The following is a 17,640-nucleotide window of genomic DNA, read 5'->3' on the forward strand; positions in this document are numbered from 1 at the left end:
TCATAGCTTTTATCTCCTTACTTTCTAAGTATCATTATGTTTCTGATAGTTTTCATCTCTAACTTTTTACTCTACATTCTAAGACATTTTCTAAAGTTTATATTCTACATCACTGAATTAAATGTGTGATAGTGTTATTTGTATCCTTGTTTCCTCCCAGTGTAATTTTAATTCTGCATTATTTTTCATGCTTTAACCTTGGTCTGTCTTATAATATTCTATTCCAAAGATAAGAAATCATGTTGTAATCTACCGATGCTAAACAGTTTTCTAGAAATGTATGATTCCTACTTTTAAATGACTTTCCTCTCCTTAAATTGTCTGAATGATATTCCTCATGAGTATTTGCTGAAAGGCAATGTAGGTAAGTTGTCCATAGCTCCACATTTTTCTCATCTCAGGTCATCTTTGACCTACAGCTGTACTGGCTCTTACATAATTGTCTTAGCTTAGTTTCAAGAGTCTTTAATGGGGTTTTCTTCACCTTCATTTCCTGGTTGTGTGCTATTCCGAACAAGTGAGCATAACGATAGAAAAATGATAGCAGATGTAATGATAGAAAAATGATAACAGATATTCTCTGCTACTGGAGGTCCTTAACACATCTGTTACATAGACAGTGTCTTGCCAAGTTGTTTTGGGGGCAATTTATTCTAACTAGAGCAAAAAACAGAATAGTAATGGAGGGGGCAATAGAAAATATCACTGGCTGCAGTCTCAAAACACAACACCTGTACAATAGAGAAACCAGCTGCGTGGTTTTCGGTTAGTATGTTTCTGAATCAGAAGACCATAGAGAGAAGCTAAGGATCTTTACATGTACTTGCATATGGCTTGTTCTCACGCCCAGGGTAACCCTTGGGTATTTTTCCTTTTTGTTCTTTTGACTTGGTACTACCTTAATTTGTTCATTCTTTTGTTTTTTCCCAACCATTTCTTACTGAGTTCCATGTGCCAGGCACTTCTCTAGGTACTGGATATTATATACTGTTGAACAGAACAGTGTTCTTTCATTGACAGGAGAAATAGTTTCTGAATTTTGTCGGCAATGCATTTTGGTGATGATGTGATGTTTTATTTCCCTATTTTTCTTTTTTTTCTTAGTAAGTATTTTCTGGCAAATTGAGAAAGGCTATATTAATAACTATAACCTAAATACCAGTTTTAAATTCTTTTGCTGTGAGCATTTTTTAAGTTGCTCTGAATCAGAAAATAATTTTTATAAATATAATGTTCATTATCCTGACCTTAAAGTATTACTTCTCCCAAAACTTCTTGTGATGACTAATTTACTACTATTTTTCTTAAACTTTCTTAACTTTCTTAGATGAATAAAATGGTCATATCAATAAAATTATGTTTTATATGATGACCTCACCAAATGTTTTGGCATTATAGCACTTTAGTTTACCTTAGAGTTTTCATAACTATTTGAAAGGCAAGCAGTAAAGCTGCATTAGGTGATAATAGATTGAAGAATTTGGTATTTTTAAAAATATATTTATTTTTAAACATAATATTTGAAAGATTTTATTTTTCTCACCACTTTGTATATAAGCAAATAGAGGTAATTTTTGTATGTGTTGCTTATATTTAGAGAAAACTTATTCTGGAACTTTTTATACTCAGTGCTTCCAGTAAATATTATGAGCTTTTAAACAAAACAGAAAATCACAGAATTTGGCATATAAATAGACAAGAAGAAGCATAAAGTACACAGAGACCTATAAGTGTGAAATGTAATGAGTAAAGCAATTGTTTAATTTTAGTAATCAAGTCCATAAAAGCAAGTTAAAGCATTGACTTATAGTTTAGATAACTAACATATTCATTATATAATTTGTAACAGTTATTGTTAAGGAAAGGGGATTTTAAGCAAAACAGGACCTGGCAGTTAAAAGTACATGTCATTTTATTTTCCCAGAGTCCTCAGTATTAAAAAACCAAGCTTTCTATATGCACTAATTGGGTTAGAATTAATTTTGTAAGACTGTAGTCATATTGAGGGTAAGAACTATATGTAAATTACTTTGAGCAGCAGAATGTTATAGTAAAAAAAAGATTTGGTGCTTTTGATGAAGAAGACAATCTTTTGGGAGAAACATAGTATCTTCTTAGGCTGTAGTAAGATTAATAGTAATGTTTTCTTTAAAGGTAGTTGTCAGGATTTGGAAGTCTTTTCCATTAGCTACACCAGTCTCAGCCAGTTTGCTCACATCTGGGCCACTTGTGTTAAATTTGATGTTGTGTAGGGGAAGGGAACAACTTCAGGTGAACTGCAGAGCATGTTGTTTTCACAGCTCTTTCACCTAGGGATTAGAAGTCTTCTCCGCCCCCACTACTTCATCCCCATACCGAAGTATCGCCAGAGATCCCAAAGCCCCAGTCTACATGCTGTCTTTAGCTGAAAATCATGCTCACAGAATTTATTGTTTGTGTTGGTTCTTCAGTTAATCATGCTAGTCCAACAGCAGTTTACATTCACATTGAGGTAAGAAACATAGCTAATTGGTGCATTGTTACCTATTTTGTAGTAGAGGTGAGCTAGTATTGCTGAAAGATTCATGCATTACATCCATTGGAAACTTGCCTGAATGCTGAGTTTGATATTTTCTACAGGTTTGATATTTACAAGCTTGTTTTGATAGTTTATGTTGTAGCTGAATAAAAGGATACTTAACATGTTTTCTCTAAAGTCTTTAAAAATAATCATGCTTAAATAATGTGGGACTTTAATTTTGAACTCATGACTTCTCTGTGTTTATAATGATTTATCTGCTTGTTTCTAGGGGCCACCTACAGACGCTCCTGCAGTGGACACAGCAGAACAAGTCTATATCTCTTCCCTGGCACTGTTAAAAGTAAGTGTTGAATGGAGTTACTGGTTTTACTGAGCTCTGCTGCTTTCTGTGAACCTTTTACATTGAAATATTTTTCATGTTAACCCTCTCATACATAAACTTGTTTTAGGTGCATGTATAAAATAGAATGGTTTTATTTTCACTGAAATACAATTAAGGTATTAATTAAAAGGAGGGGTGTTTGAAGATCTCAAGGGCTTTGTGTCTGTGTATCGTCCTCTTTACAGATGTTAAAACATGGTCGAGCTGGAGTTCCAATGGAAGTTATGGGTCTTATGCTTGGAGAATTTGTGGATGATTACACCGTCAGAGTGATTGATGTGTTTGCTATGCCACAGTCAGGAACAGTGAGTACTTTTATGGTTGCCTGCTGCAAGTAAATGTGTTTCTCTTTTCTTTTCCTATGCAAAATAACTCTTATCATATTGTTATTTTCTTGATAGAAAAATTGATTATAAAAGATTAATAACAATAATTTTTAGACTGTATTGAGTTAAATCTTTTAGATGAATTATGAATTCCCTATAGGTCTATAGACTGAGTGATGCTAATATTTAATTCCTTTACTTGTTCTTTCAGCTTTAACTAGCATAGTGTACTGGATTTATGTTAGTTATTTTAATACAGTAGGATATTAGTTTGATTAGTTTGAATACTTGGTTCAGAAGATTTCAGAGACTCAATTAAAGTTTTAATTCATGTACATTGTCTAGTCCTCATGTTTTGTTTTTATTGTTTTGAAATAGCACCCATTTAAAAATGTTCTATATATGGTGATAAATGACTTAAGCTTTTCCTATTCAAAATGTTAAGTTTAAAAAAAACAGAAACCATGACAGGCTTTAGTTCTTTTTGCCTGGGTGTGGTAATTTGTCATAGACTAACATACTGCATACTGATTGTGAAAGTCCTCTACCCATCTACCCATGGGAGTTTTTTTGTGTGTGTTTTTTTTTTTTCCTGTTTTGTTTAATGCATTGGGCTTATAGATGTGTGTATTTAGATTTTTAAAAACTGGCCAAAACCAATAACCATTTACTGACCTTCCAAAAAATAACACATATTCTTCTCATCCATTTGCCTAAGAAAATATGTATATTTATCTGATGAATGTCCTTATGTGGATATCTGTTATAGTGAAAGGTTCTTAAGTTTTAATATCCTTTATTTCCTTGTAAATGTTTGTTTGATCATATAAAATAGAATATTTGATCTCTGTGTTCACTCTGTGTAGTAGAATTGGAAAGTTTCTCTTCTAGCCCAAGAGTTAGCAAACTTTTTCTGTAAAGACATATGTCTCTGTCTCATATTCTTGTTTTTTTTTTTTAAACCACCCTTTAAAAATGTAAAAAAACATTCTTAGCCTGTAGGCAGCAGATTGCATACCCCTGTTCTTGAGGATGCACTCTCAATTAGAATTCAAAATACTGTTTGTTTTGGTGGGAAGAAGTGCTTATGTTAACTGGTTTGTTTAAGTAGATTAGACTTAAATTCCTGATGTTAGAGGGAAGCCTTGAGCGAGCTATAATGGCAGTAATCTGTCACTGGAGAGATGATATGAATGCCTTTAATTCTTACATGTCCTAAAATTTTCTTTTGATTGAACTAGCAAAATAATGGAGCATTTAAAAGACTTGGTTACAGATTGTCTCCTGTAGGAAATTTTTTGAAAATGCTTTTATATTTGAGGTAATATTTCAAATGTGTGTATTTCCCTCCAATTGCCTAATCTACCAAGAAGTCCTAATAAAAGCACTGAACTTCCTTCCCTCCCAGCTCAGCCACCCAAAAAACCAAGCAAAAACAACTCTTTAAATTGTTAAATTATTTTCCTTCCATGGTCTTTACATACTGAAGAAAAAAAAAAAGGAAAAGACTTGAACTGTTGCTTATAACAATAGCCAAATAGTCATAGAACTTTGAATGAGATGGAAGAGACTTACTGCCTGTCAGTTATCAGAGGATGATTTTAGGAAGTATGCTTGACTAGATAGATCTAAACAAGAAGTTATTGATTCACTAATATGGTATTTCTTTTGTGGGTGTGTATTTGTGTGTGTACACATTAGTCATGGCCGTAAACGCTTATAAAGCATCCTAAAAATTACCTTAACTCATTAACAGCAGTTTGGTACTTGGCAGTTTTTTGGTACTTGGCAATGTAAAAAGTTTTATTGATATATGGATTATAATTGAATGACATGGGTATCAAATATGGGTATCAAAATCTATTAAATTATTTTGGTATCCCCAAATAATGTACATAGGTTTCTTGGCAGTAGCTTTTTGTTCATTATCTTGTAATACAATTTTTTCCCATTGTTGTAGACGCTAATCATTTTTATTTTCTTTCTAAACCAGGGTGTCAGTGTGGAGGCAGTTGATCCAGTGTTCCAAGCTAAAATGTTGGATATGTTGAAGCAGACAGGAAGGTGAATATTTCAAGTGATCATATAATGGAATAATGGGAAATATTTTCAGCAATATGTCTCAGAATTTTAGATGTTTATGAATATCATTCTTAGGGAAAAAAAAACTATGTTGTTAATGTGATAGTGTTACCTATCTAGTGTCTCTTTCCTGTAGAATCAAAGAAATTTGCCAGTCAGAAAAATGCCTCATGTTAAAATTCTCAACCATTACATAGTAAACTTGGACTGTAACTTCCCTCTGTTTAGCATATGGAGTTACTCTCTAGTCACTTATAATTGAAAGAGCTTGTATGTTCCAAAATTCAAGAGTTGCAGCTAAATAAAATTCTGAATATTGAATTATATTTGTAGTCATATCAAGTTTTACAGACAGGGAAGGTAGAATTCAAATATTGTTCAGGTTTTTTACCCCAGATTAAATCTCTCAATAGTTGTCATTCTCTTGCTCAAATTCTTGTACTGTGGAAAAAACTTCAAAATTAATGTTAGCAAAAGGCTCAGCAGCTGGGCAGAACAGTGCAAATTGGTTTTTGACTGAGTTCCTAGTTCTCTTGCTGGTTTAATTGATATTTAATCCTTTCACAACAGTGGATCCTGGTGTCCATTGTTAAAAATGTACTCTGCCTGAAAAATTCAACTCCCAGAGCTAAGGAGTTAAAGAGTAGATATTTACTTGAATGCTGAAAGGGTAAAAACTGGCTCTGAGAAAGTGTGGTAACAAGGTGAAAAACTGAAAGCCTTATCTACCACTGCTAATGTGCATCTCTTAATGATAGCACTCCTTTGTCACACTTATTCATTTCCATGTTTTCTGGGTAATATGGTATATGATTTCAGTGTTTCTAATGGTGTTTTTTCACACCTGTGTGTTTTTCATCTCTTCTTAATTTATACCCTGTTAGTGTGTTGTTTCTTTTCATATCATAAATGTAATACTTGTTCTATTCTGAACGGCTAAATGCCCTCTTTGTTTCAGGCCTGAGATGGTTGTTGGTTGGTATCACAGTCACCCTGGCTTTGGTTGTTGGCTTTCTGGTGTGGATATCAACACTCAGCAGAGCTTTGAAGCCTTGTCGGAGAGAGCTGTGGCAGTGGTTGTGGATCCCATTCAGAGTGTAAAAGGAAAGGTAGAGTGGATTCTGTCTTTATTAGCATCTCCTGCCACATTCTGTTTACAGATACATTAAATAAAAATCTATTTTGTTTAAAGCTTTTCTTAATTACACACTGAAACCCTGGTCTCTTTACTTAAAAAAACAACCAAAAAACTTACAAGTCAATAAATGTGTCTTGGTATTATTATTAGCAATTTAACTGTTTAGAGATTTGTTTCTTCTTTAATCAGTCTAATCATACTTGTTTATCTTTAAATAATTTTATTTCATAGATTTAAGAATGTTAAATCATACTGAAAACATGCCTTTCACAATTTATTAATATTTTCATAAACATTTCTCTACCTTTTATTTTAAAATGGTAAATTTGGGATTGGCACAATGTTTACCAAATCTAGTTCAATAGCTCCTTTTTGCATACATTGTACAGGGCATATTCTGGAGTTGCATGTTCCAAATATTTCAGACAATGAAGACTTGTCCCAAACACTTGGTATCAACCGTTTGCATTTTTGGAGTGAGGACAGAGATGAATGATTAGATATGCTAAATGATTCTGAAAAGAGATTAACTTGCAAAGCATATTGGGTTATATTTGTTCTTGTTGAAATCTTTTGTTCTTGTTCTTTTTTCCTTCTTTATTTTCTTTTTTCCTTCTTTTTTTGTTCGTTCGTTCTTTTCTCTTTTTTTTTTTCCTTCTTTTTCTTTCTTACTAGCCCCATATGCCATTTTCCTATTTCCTGCCTCATGACAGCAGGGAGCAGCTCTATTATCACCTTCACAGAGCTGTCTGCAAATGTGAGAGGCAATTCGATTTTGCTCAACCACAGGGAGAGTGGATTAGAAAAACTACAGAACATACAGAAATTGGCTAGGTGGTTACTGCTTTAAAATACTGCTGAGGTGTCTTGTTTGAGCATGTACTTCCATTGTAGTGTAGAATAATTGTTAAAATAAAATCACAATACATTTATGGAATCCTTTTTATGCAGCTTTTACAAATAATTTTTGGAGCACTTAAAAATAAATATTAGCTTGCTATCTATCAGACCTGGAGTTTGATAGTAATGCAGATTACATTTACATCTGCTCACCAGCTCAAACAAACTAAATATGGCTGTTAAAACATGGAGCCTTTAGCTGTCATGAATTTGAAGTTGAACACTTTTTGACATTATATTACTATGATGAATAAAAATTGAGGTCTTCTCTAAATCATGATACTATTAGATGTGAGTTAGCTTTTCAGAGGCAGAAACTAGCCACAAAAATAATAATAGAAACTGATACTAGGCAGATCTGAATGGATAACTTCTGAGGCTTGCTATATACCTGTATTTCAATTTATTTACTTTCTTTTTACTAAATGTGTTGTTTTTTTAACTGATATAGATAAAAGAAATTGAAAATCCTTGAATTTTGTTAGTTTTATGAATTATAGTATGGTATAGTATTTCTTAAGTTTAATTCTCTGATAATTAAGATACCTTTTAAAAAAGTAACCCATAAGTAACTCATTTAAGTAATAATTATTTTAGAAATATAACTATCTGATTAAATTCCCTCCCCACAACTCTTACAAATAATAATTGAAACTTATATTTAAATATAATTAGAATTCTGTTTTGTAGTTTTAGTGTGACTTTTTATGATACTTAACTTGTGATAGTGGCTAGTTTGTAAAGGAAAAATATAAAGTTAAATACAGTGAAAGAAAGCATTTTCAAAATAGAATGTAAGTAAGTGAATATGTGTTTTGGTTATCTTGTTCATAGTATTTTAACTGGCAATTTTAGTTTCCAAACCTAGTTTAGGTATTATATAGTAGTGGAGTTTGCAGTGTTTGTTTCTAATTAAGTATGATTCATGTTAAAAGAGTGCATTCATTAAAAAATACACTTGTATCACATGACAGTTGTAATGTGGTAGAATGTAGTATTTTAAAATATATATCAAAAACTATGGAATTACATGTATCACTGTCTAGTTTTATACATCTTGAAAAAATATTTTTGGAAAAAAATTAGTATAAGCGTCTATCATTCACCTCACTTGTTGTACCTAACATGTATATTCATGCAATTATATTATCTCAAATAAGGATCTAGTTCTTTGTCAATAATTTAACTTCATTTATAAGGTACCTGAGTTTGGTTATCATTTATAGTTCTCTCAATGTCTCAAAACTATGAATTAAATTAAGTTTTAGTAAATCCATGGCCAGAGTGTTCTAGTTAAATCATTAAATTTGAGTATAAACTTTAAAAAGGAAAGAATAATAACATAGGACTTGCCCTTCCCAATCTCTGTACATGATTTAGCAAAGCTGTTAAAATGATTAGATCAAGAGTTAAAAAATGACAGTCTATGTATAAATGATTTAATTGGGTCTCTGTTCTTTTAATACTTCTTTCCTGTATATTTTTATCTTTTCATTTTTGTAAGTCCTGTATTATCCCCCTGATTTTGAGTGATTAGGTAAAAATGGATTCTTTCTTTGTAATCTCAATGCATAAAGTTTGATTTCCTTTTATTATTTCACTTTTTTCCTTGACTTGACTATATGAATTTCTTGCTGTGTGCCAGGTATTGTGGTAATAACTGTATGAACTTAACTCATTTGTTCTTTTTGGTAATTCTGGAAATAGACTCTGTTATTCTGTTTGTCAATAAGAGTGAAAAAATTTATAGAGTCAGAGAGATCACTTTGTCCCAAATTATCCTATTATGTAATAAGCAGCAGAATAAGAATAAGAATCTAGGTCTATAAAAGTAAAGAACTCAAGCTGTTTACTGACCCTTTAATATGAACAATGCAATTAGAATCACTTGGGAATGGAAAATTAGTACCAAAGTCATTGCAGGGCCTTTTCTTAACTTATATTGGTAGATGTCATTCTCTTCAGCATAAGTCAGAGGAAGGAACTGTACATTTTCTCAGAGTTCTCAATAGTTCTATGTGCTATTTTTAGTAGGTATTATATATTAATTGATTTTCTGATATAGTATTTTTCTATTAATTAAAAACAATTTAGGCAGACTCATGTCTGTCAGCCTTTGTGACATCCCTAACCAGCATAAACAATAAAATGTACTATATGATAAATAATCCATATCTCTGTATATTGTATAAGCCTATAAGTATTTTAAAATGATACAGGTGAAAAATCAATGGTAATAACATTTGTAATTTAAATGGAGTGTAAGCTTATAGAAATTACCAGTGAGTTCCTCTCTAAATTTACCAGTGAAATAGCTTTTAGGATTCTCTTTTAGTTTACTTATAATGAAAACACATATGAAAATGTTTTAAACTTCAGTTTTCAAGAGGCATGGTGGCAGCCTCTTGCTTAATGTTTTGTTATCCTGTATATTCAGCCTACAGCTGGACTCGATCCAGCGATGAATTTAGAAGTAAATTCAGCTTGTAATATGACTATACTTCTTCATTAGGGCAAAAAGAACAGTCACTTTGTGCAAAGTCAAAACTAGACTACAACTATTACTACTTTTTTTGAGAACTAATTTTCTTGACAGGATTCCTGTCAATAGAATGTTCAGATGTTACCTGCTGACTCCAAACAATCTTTGTATCTATTCTCTATTTTGAAAGCATGTAAAAAAAAATTACTGAAACCCCTTTATCCCAAATAAATCTTTATACTGGCTGGACTTTCTTGAAGATTTTTTGTTTACTTTGATTGGAAATATCCAATGGGCTTCTGAAAATGTGCTGTTTATCCAGTTTCAGATCAACTCATCATCAGATACTTCTTAACTGTACCTGATACGCTTATTTGCTAATGATTTTGGGGTATGAAATAAATAAAAAATGGTCTTAGCCTCTTTGAGAAGTCATACATGTTTAGTGTCACTAGTGAGCCAGGTAACATTCTGCCAATTATATACTGGTAATCCTACACTGCATACTGATATAATACAAACTAACTATACTATACAGGTTTGTTTCTGTAACTAAGTATTGAATTGGTTGCTATAACAAATAATTCAACCAGTACTTATTTAGAACCTTTTATGTGTTGACATGCAATGAAGTAGTACTTGTGTAGCAAACATAGTAAATGCAGATTAAATTAAATGTAGGCAGAAATCAGTGTAAGCTGCACAGAGTAGATGAAGCTTGGACCAAGTTTTAAGGACGTTACTTAGAAAAAAGGAGCTTATACTTTATGAGGAAAATGTAGAAATGATACCATTCAAAGTGGTTCTTTTGTTCATTCTTTTTTCACAGGTATATTAGAATATAAAATGAGTAGTTGTTGTTTTTTAATCAGTGTTTTACAAAAAAGGTAGGGCTTTGAAGAGTAGAAACAAATAAAGGAGGAAAGAATTAGGGAATGAATAAGCTTACTTTTTATTTTCAGATATCTAGGAGGTTATGTCTTTTTCAAGGTAAGGGGGGGAAATAGTTTACTTATCCAAGAAATTTTCTATTAGTTTTAAGATGGTAGAGATTTTAAACTATTCAGTAATAGTTTTGTTTTAGCACTTTCTTGTTATTAAAAATTATATTTCATAAAGGCTGAGAATAAGTAAAGAATGCGTTCTTTGGGGTCAAGTCTGCATTAGAATCCAGTTTTTAGCTCTTCTTTACAGCATGACCTTGAGTAAGTTATCTAATATTCTTGAGCTTCAGTTTTCTCATCTGTGAAACAAGGATTTTAGTAACTATCTCATGGTGTTACGAATATTGTGAAGTGATATATATATTCTGTGCACATGCATGTTGAAGATGTGCAATAAACTTCACTATTCTAAAGATTAAAATAATTGATACTTAAAAGGAAAAATGACTAGCATGTTTTTAAAAATAGAATCTGAATATTTTTGAAAAATTTAAGAATAAGTATAAATTAATTACTAATTTGCTCACTTTAGGAAGGTGAAGGTAACAGCTACAAAAGAAATGAAAAAGTTCTCTTTTTATATTTTGTACACTCAGACTAATTTAGGGATAGTCATCTGATTCAGCTGATTTTTTTACTGGACACTTATTGTTTTTCCAACATATTTCTCTGGGGCATGCTGATGAAAAAGAATGTGAATATATTATGTTAAAATTCTGGCCTTTAAGATAATTGATGTAATTAAAATCATTTTGTGTTTTATTCATCTGTCTATGGGCTTCCCCAGTGGCTCAGTGGTAAAGAATTCGCCTGCAGGGCAGCAGCTGCAGGAGATGGGGTTCGATCCCTCAGTTGGGAAGGTCCCCTGGAGGAGGGCATGGCAGCCCACTCCAGTATTCTTGCCTGGAGAATCCCATGGATAGAGGAGCCTGGTGGGTACAGTCCATAGGGTCACAGAGTCAAACACAACTGAAACAACTTCACACACACACACACACACACACACATATCTAAATATTGTCTCCCCCACAAGATTGGAGCTTCTTTTAAGGGAGAAATTTTTCCTTATCCTGAAATTCATGCAATGTCTGCAAAAAATAGTTTTTTTCATAAGTGGTCATAAAATAAAATCAAGGAATGAGTGTGTCAGTGGTCAGCTATTACCAGTTCCGACTTAACATGTAAGAAAACTGCAGCTAATTTTGTGAGGTTTAGAAAGTAATTTGTATATGTTAGTGATGATAGAGTCTTATTTTAAATGAGTGAAACATGAGATTGACAAGGTCAGTGAGCCAGTGTTTCATAGACGTTAGCCTTGATAAATCTGAATTTTGTGTAATCAGAGCTAGAGTTCGAGTTTGTCATGTCATTTGTTTTTTAAAGCTAGTGGAATATATTTAGCTAATATTCATAAGATTTGCTTTTCATCAGTATCCCATAAAAGTTAATTTAAGGGCTGAATAGTCCTTATCTTGAATTTTGTATACACACACACCTTTTCTTTGCCTAGTTTTCCAGGCTGAAAGAGAAAAATAGAAAATAGGACACATAAAAATTCTATTTCTATTCCTAATATAGCTTTGTGAGCATACTCATCCAACTCTTGGAACAAGTTTAGTTTCTATATTATCTTTTGTTTGTGCCCTGTTTTTCACTCTTAGTATCAATTTGAAGTTTTATAACATTCAGATATAATCTGTGAGGATGTCTAAGAAAATATTTTAGGTGTTAATGTGCATATACTATTCCTGCTAGACTTAATAGTTTAGAACACTTAGTTTATCTATATAATCTAAGTCATAGTTGATCATTATTCTAATAATAATCAGGGGTTTTTCTTAGACTACTAGTAAGCTTTTCAATTAATGCCTGCTGCCACTTTTTATATGCCAAGTGACTTTTCTGTATGCAGTTTTTATTCCTAATTAAACACAAATCAAAGGGGAAGGAAGGGACTTTCCTGGTGGTCTAGTGGTTAAAACTCAATGCTTCCATTGCAGGGTGCAATGTAGTGTGGCCCAAAACAAACAAACAAACAAACAAAACAACCAAAAAACCAGTAACCAAAAATGTTTTCTTGGAGCTTTTCAGTTTAATAGATAATCTATTAATCTTTTCTGTAGTATATGTATTAGGGGTCCCAAGTACTCTGCTAGGGAATGGATATTTGGTGGCACATAAGACACAAACCTTGCTGGGATATAACTGGATCTAAGAGTGGTCTTTTTTTTACTTTTGTGTTAGGATAACTGTTCCATCAGATAACGTGGTGATGAAAACTACTGGCTTTGGCATCCTGTGTATGTACAGATGATAGTGGTGTCACTTACTGGTTGTCATCTCATTTAATTTATTCAAGTCCTTGGAGCCTCAGTTTCCTTATCCATAAATTAAGAATATTAATGCCTACCTCTTGGTTGTTGAGTATTAGTGTAATTTCTATGCAATATTTAATTAATAAGCCCAGTAAAAATATATAAAAAGGATATATACCAAAGTAATTGAGCTTTACATTTTTTTCCCTATGAAAATGACTGTGCCTTTTGAGAAATGGCAGTTTGAAGGATATATTTGTATTTTTTTTTGGAAGGTGATGTTAAAGCACAAGAAATGTATATAAATCCTTTATTTCCCTTATCCCTTCCCTACTACCTTTCTAACGTGTGTGAGCCCTAGCTTTTAGTCTCTGGAGCCTTTTATTCCTTTACTTTATGTGGAACTGTCAATAAACATACTAACTGTGTTGTTTTCTTTTGTCTATTAAACAGGAGTCTGAAGTCCATTTGTCCTTTTTGTGTTGACTGTCAGGGTAGCCACCAACAGATTTGATAATGTTAAGTTCGTTACCCAACCAGTGACCCAGAGATGCTGGTCTCTTGTAGCTCATTAACAGTCCCTGAGAAATTCAGTTTTTAAGTTCACTGTTTATTAGTCACCTCTAATTCTAGAAATACCTATCAGAGAGGAATACCAAAATTCTAGGCATATTGTCTTAAAAAAAAATTCAATATAGCTGTTACATTTTTTATTTTATTTAGAAATTTTCCTAGGGGGAATATGTCTTAAACTTTAACACTGTACTGCAGTGGCAATATTCTGCTTAGTTTACTGTGTCAGTTTGAGTGTTCCAAGAATCAAATGCCAAAATAGGATTTGGTCTATGCAAGAGATTTATTTGGGGAAACACTTTTAATGGATAAAGGGGAGACTCTTCAGACAGCAGTACAAGCCTGACTGTGTGTACGGAGAAAAGGAAGGTAGGATTGAGTAGGAAGAGCTTCATACTGCAGTATATTCCTAATAAAGTTTCAGCCAGGCTGTTGGTGAGTCCTTGGGACTATTGTCCTTCAGAAGAACCCCTTATTTGGTAGGAATGGCTATGTTTGTAGTACCGTTGGTGTGCCCAGTCATTGACTGGGAATAGCCCTAGGGAGATGTGTTCTGGGGAACCCCCAGAGGATTCAAAAGTGTAGCATCTGAAGTCTGTGAGTCAGCTATGTCTGCAGTAGGTTCTACTGAAAGGAGATCCAAGCTGGGCAAGTCCATGACTGCTACGGTTAGTAACACTAAGAACCACAGTGGTGGAAGTGAAAGTGAAGTCGCTCAGTCGTGTCCGACTCTTTGCGTCCCCGTGGACTGAAGTCCACCAGGCTCCTCCATTCATGGGATTCTCCAGGCAAGAATACTGGAGTGGGTTGCCATTTCCTTCTCCAGGGGATCTTCCCGACCCAGGGATCAAACCTGGATCTCCCACATTGGAGGCGGATGCTTTAACCTCTGAACCACCAGGGAAGTACACAAATATTGTTTTATTTAATTTTATCATCAAATGGTATCATTCATGAGCACATGGTGACAATGAAAAGTCAAATAGCAGTTAACTTAGCTCACTTAACTCACAGGTGATAGAACCAGAATTCTAACTTCGGCAGGATTGTGACTCCACAGAGTGTCTTAAGCATTTAAATACCTATACCATACTGAGTACAGGCATAGACTATAAAAATTCTGCTAAACTTTATTTTGTGACTTAACTATATTCTTTTTAGAAAGTTTCATGAATCTAAAAATGTCTAATTACCTTTCACCACACTAGTTTCCAGAGATCGATTTGTTTTCATTAAAGTATATATATTCAGAGCTGTGGCTTTACTGTTGGAATTTTGATGCATGTCTTCACTTGTCAAAAAAAAGTACATTATGCTAGTTACACTCCATCCCCCTTTTCTCCCAATATATTGGAGTTGTACTACAAATCTCTAGCTACAATAAGCAATTCTCCAAGGATGAAGAAAGAAAATGTACATACACACAGGAATTTCTTTTCCAGAACTAAAATTGACGTTTTATAAATAATTTCCGTGTTGCAAAGTTGAGACTAAGAAATCACAGCAATTCAGTGATATGCATTTGGCATGAGTCAGTTTTAGTTCTTAGTGCTTTTCATTGGAAATGGCATAAAAAGTAAGATTTCTTTGAATTTTTTATGCTGTGGGCTTACAAGAGACATAAGATGTTTTTCTCTTATAGATGTCTGGCAGTGCATGGCAGCAGAAGTAACGAAATGGTCACAAACCCCAGCAGTACTTCCCAGGTCACATGCATCCTTAATTTTTAAAGAATCTAGAAACAACCTAAGCAGTTGATAACAGGTCATTTCTAGGTGATAAAGGATATTTGATATGGGGTGTTGCTTTTTTTTCCACACCTAGCATTTTTATAGCCATTTAGAGACCTACTTCACATGGTGGTGGGTTTATATGTGTTTAAATATGTAACCTAACTGATAATTGAATTGTAACTCTTTTCTTTTCTTGATGTTTGACATTGATTTTGAGGTCTGAAATTTTTTTTTTCAAGCTTTTTTTCCCCTGGCTCATTTTATATATAAACACTTCCCATAGTCATTGACTTCAAAATAAGGGCAGTTGGGAATGCCAAATGCAGCTACTGTTGAAAAAACAAGAGAGAAGGAGAGAAATTGTGAATTATAGTATCTACTGCCAGAAGTACTTATGCATTTTTCTTTCAGACACCTTTTTATTAAATTAATTTTACAAGCTTTACTTAAAAAATAGTCTCCTTTGAATGTAAAAATTGGGAAACTATAATAGATTGATGCTTTAGAAATTTAGTCTTTCAGTGACCTAGTAGTTGATATGAAAACGTGAATTTAAAAATAAATAGCATATTGGCTAAACTGTACTATACTCATGAAAGAAGCCAAAAAATTATGGATTAAACTGAATCTGAAAATAATTACAGTTTTGTATCCTAAACCAGATTCGTTTTAAAAATGAAATGATAGGTCCTTGACCCTTGGGTGTGCTTGGAATAAATATGGAACACAGTATTGTTTTTAAAACTATTTTGCTTTTATAAGCTAAGACAGATGTACAAAAAAGATGCAGTTTTTATTTTGTATTGGCAGCTTCCAAATATTTAGTGTCTATTTCCAAGAGTTGCAATTAGTAAAGCTACCATGGTACTGAAATCTGCACATCCCACAAGCTAATTATATTTGCAAGGTCAGAGTGAATACATATTTTCAGAAAAATAAAGGGTTATATAAATATGTGTCTTCTACTTGGCTGTTATATCACAGTTTGTTGATCTGGAGTATAATGTGTACAATTCACAAATTTGTCTGATAACAGAAAGTGGTGTGTGATTGTGTTTATTTTACTAACCAGTATATTCACAGCAATCACTTCCAAATATCTCTCCAGTAAAGATGTGTTAATTACAAAACAGACAAGGTCTTCTATTATATTAAAGCTACTAACAAGAAGACAGCAGGAATCACACATGTAAATAGCATCATCAACCCCTATTTTAGTCCTCTGTTTTGATCTGTGAGTTGCGCATAGACCAAAGGTGCTATTAAAGACTGAGTGTATGAAATAGGCAGCATTATATGAACAAAATTTATTCAACAAGAAAACAGACCTTTAACATGAATTTAACAAGCCTGAGAAATTATAAACTATCATATGCTGCAGATTCATGCAGTGATAATAAACAAAAAAGGAAAGTAAGAGGTTTCCCTAAGCTAGCCAAACTGCTAATGGTTTTGTTATAAGCTGTCTACTGTTGCAGTGACCTCTGAAAAGTCTCAAGGCACTTGTACCAGAAAAAATTAAGTGGTCAGGCTGGTGAACAGAGATTCAACGTGGTGCATAGGACTGTAGCACATAAAGGAATTATAGAAGTCTAGCCTCATATTCCTGAAAATATTTGTCATACTTTAGGTTGGAAGTTTTTGTTGGTACATATTAAGGAGAGAGTTTTTTGGGCAAAGTTTTTTGGCTAAATTACTTTTTGTATTTATAAGCTTATGACATAGGCTGAACTGGTTTAATGTATATATGCATTAAAAGATACCGTTCAGAAAATTCATATAGCTCAAAAAAATGGATTTTGCCCCTGCCCCCCTTCCATACCTTAATTAATCCTAGGGGGTTCTTTGTTCAGTATATTGTATCTAAGATTTCCATCCTCATCCATGGAGTGACCACTTTGCTGTCATTCTGTTGCATCATGCTGTAAATACATAAACATGGAGAAACGCCTTCAGCTTGTACACACCTCCAAGTGCTCACTAGGGCTTTTTCTTGAATCTTAGTGTGGCATAATTAACACCTTCTGCACCCATTGCTCATTAGTGCACTGGACATTAATGAGTCTATTTTGATAGTTGTTCTGAAGGAGAAACTTACTTATTTTCACAGTGCAAAAAGCAATTATAAAATTGTATAGAAATTAAAATGTAGACTATATTGCCATATTTATATTTTTATTGCATGCTAAATCTAATTTTAGTCTGCAGGTTGTTGAACATGTTAGTTTCCTTAAGACAGTTGCT

General features: G+C 33.0%; 1 protein-coding gene across 3 annotated transcripts in view; it reads left to right on the forward strand.

Annotated features, from left to right (window-relative positions):
* The window catches only part of PSMD14 (proteasome 26S subunit, non-ATPase 14), a 101,117-nt gene that overhangs the window by 55,017 nt on the left and 28,460 nt on the right, over positions 1 to 17,640 (forward strand). For all 3 annotated transcript variants that reach the window (XM_040229224.1, XM_040229225.1, XM_040229226.1), the window contains 4 exons: positions 2,790 to 2,861; positions 3,089 to 3,208; positions 5,223 to 5,293; positions 6,270 to 6,420. In XM_040229224.1, coding sequence (XP_040085158.1) covers positions 2,790 to 2,861; positions 3,089 to 3,208; positions 5,223 to 5,293; positions 6,270 to 6,420 — 414 coding nt within the window. The remainder of the gene's footprint in view (positions 1 to 2,789; positions 2,862 to 3,088; positions 3,209 to 5,222; positions 5,294 to 6,269; positions 6,421 to 17,640) is intronic.

The sequence above is a fragment of the Oryx dammah genome, unplaced genomic scaffold (assembly GCF_014754425.2).
Source record: "Oryx dammah isolate SB20612 unplaced genomic scaffold, SCBI_Odam_1.1 HiC_scaffold_27, whole genome shotgun sequence".
In the NCBI taxonomy this organism is placed as follows: Eukaryota; Metazoa; Chordata; class Mammalia; order Artiodactyla; family Bovidae; genus Oryx; species Oryx dammah.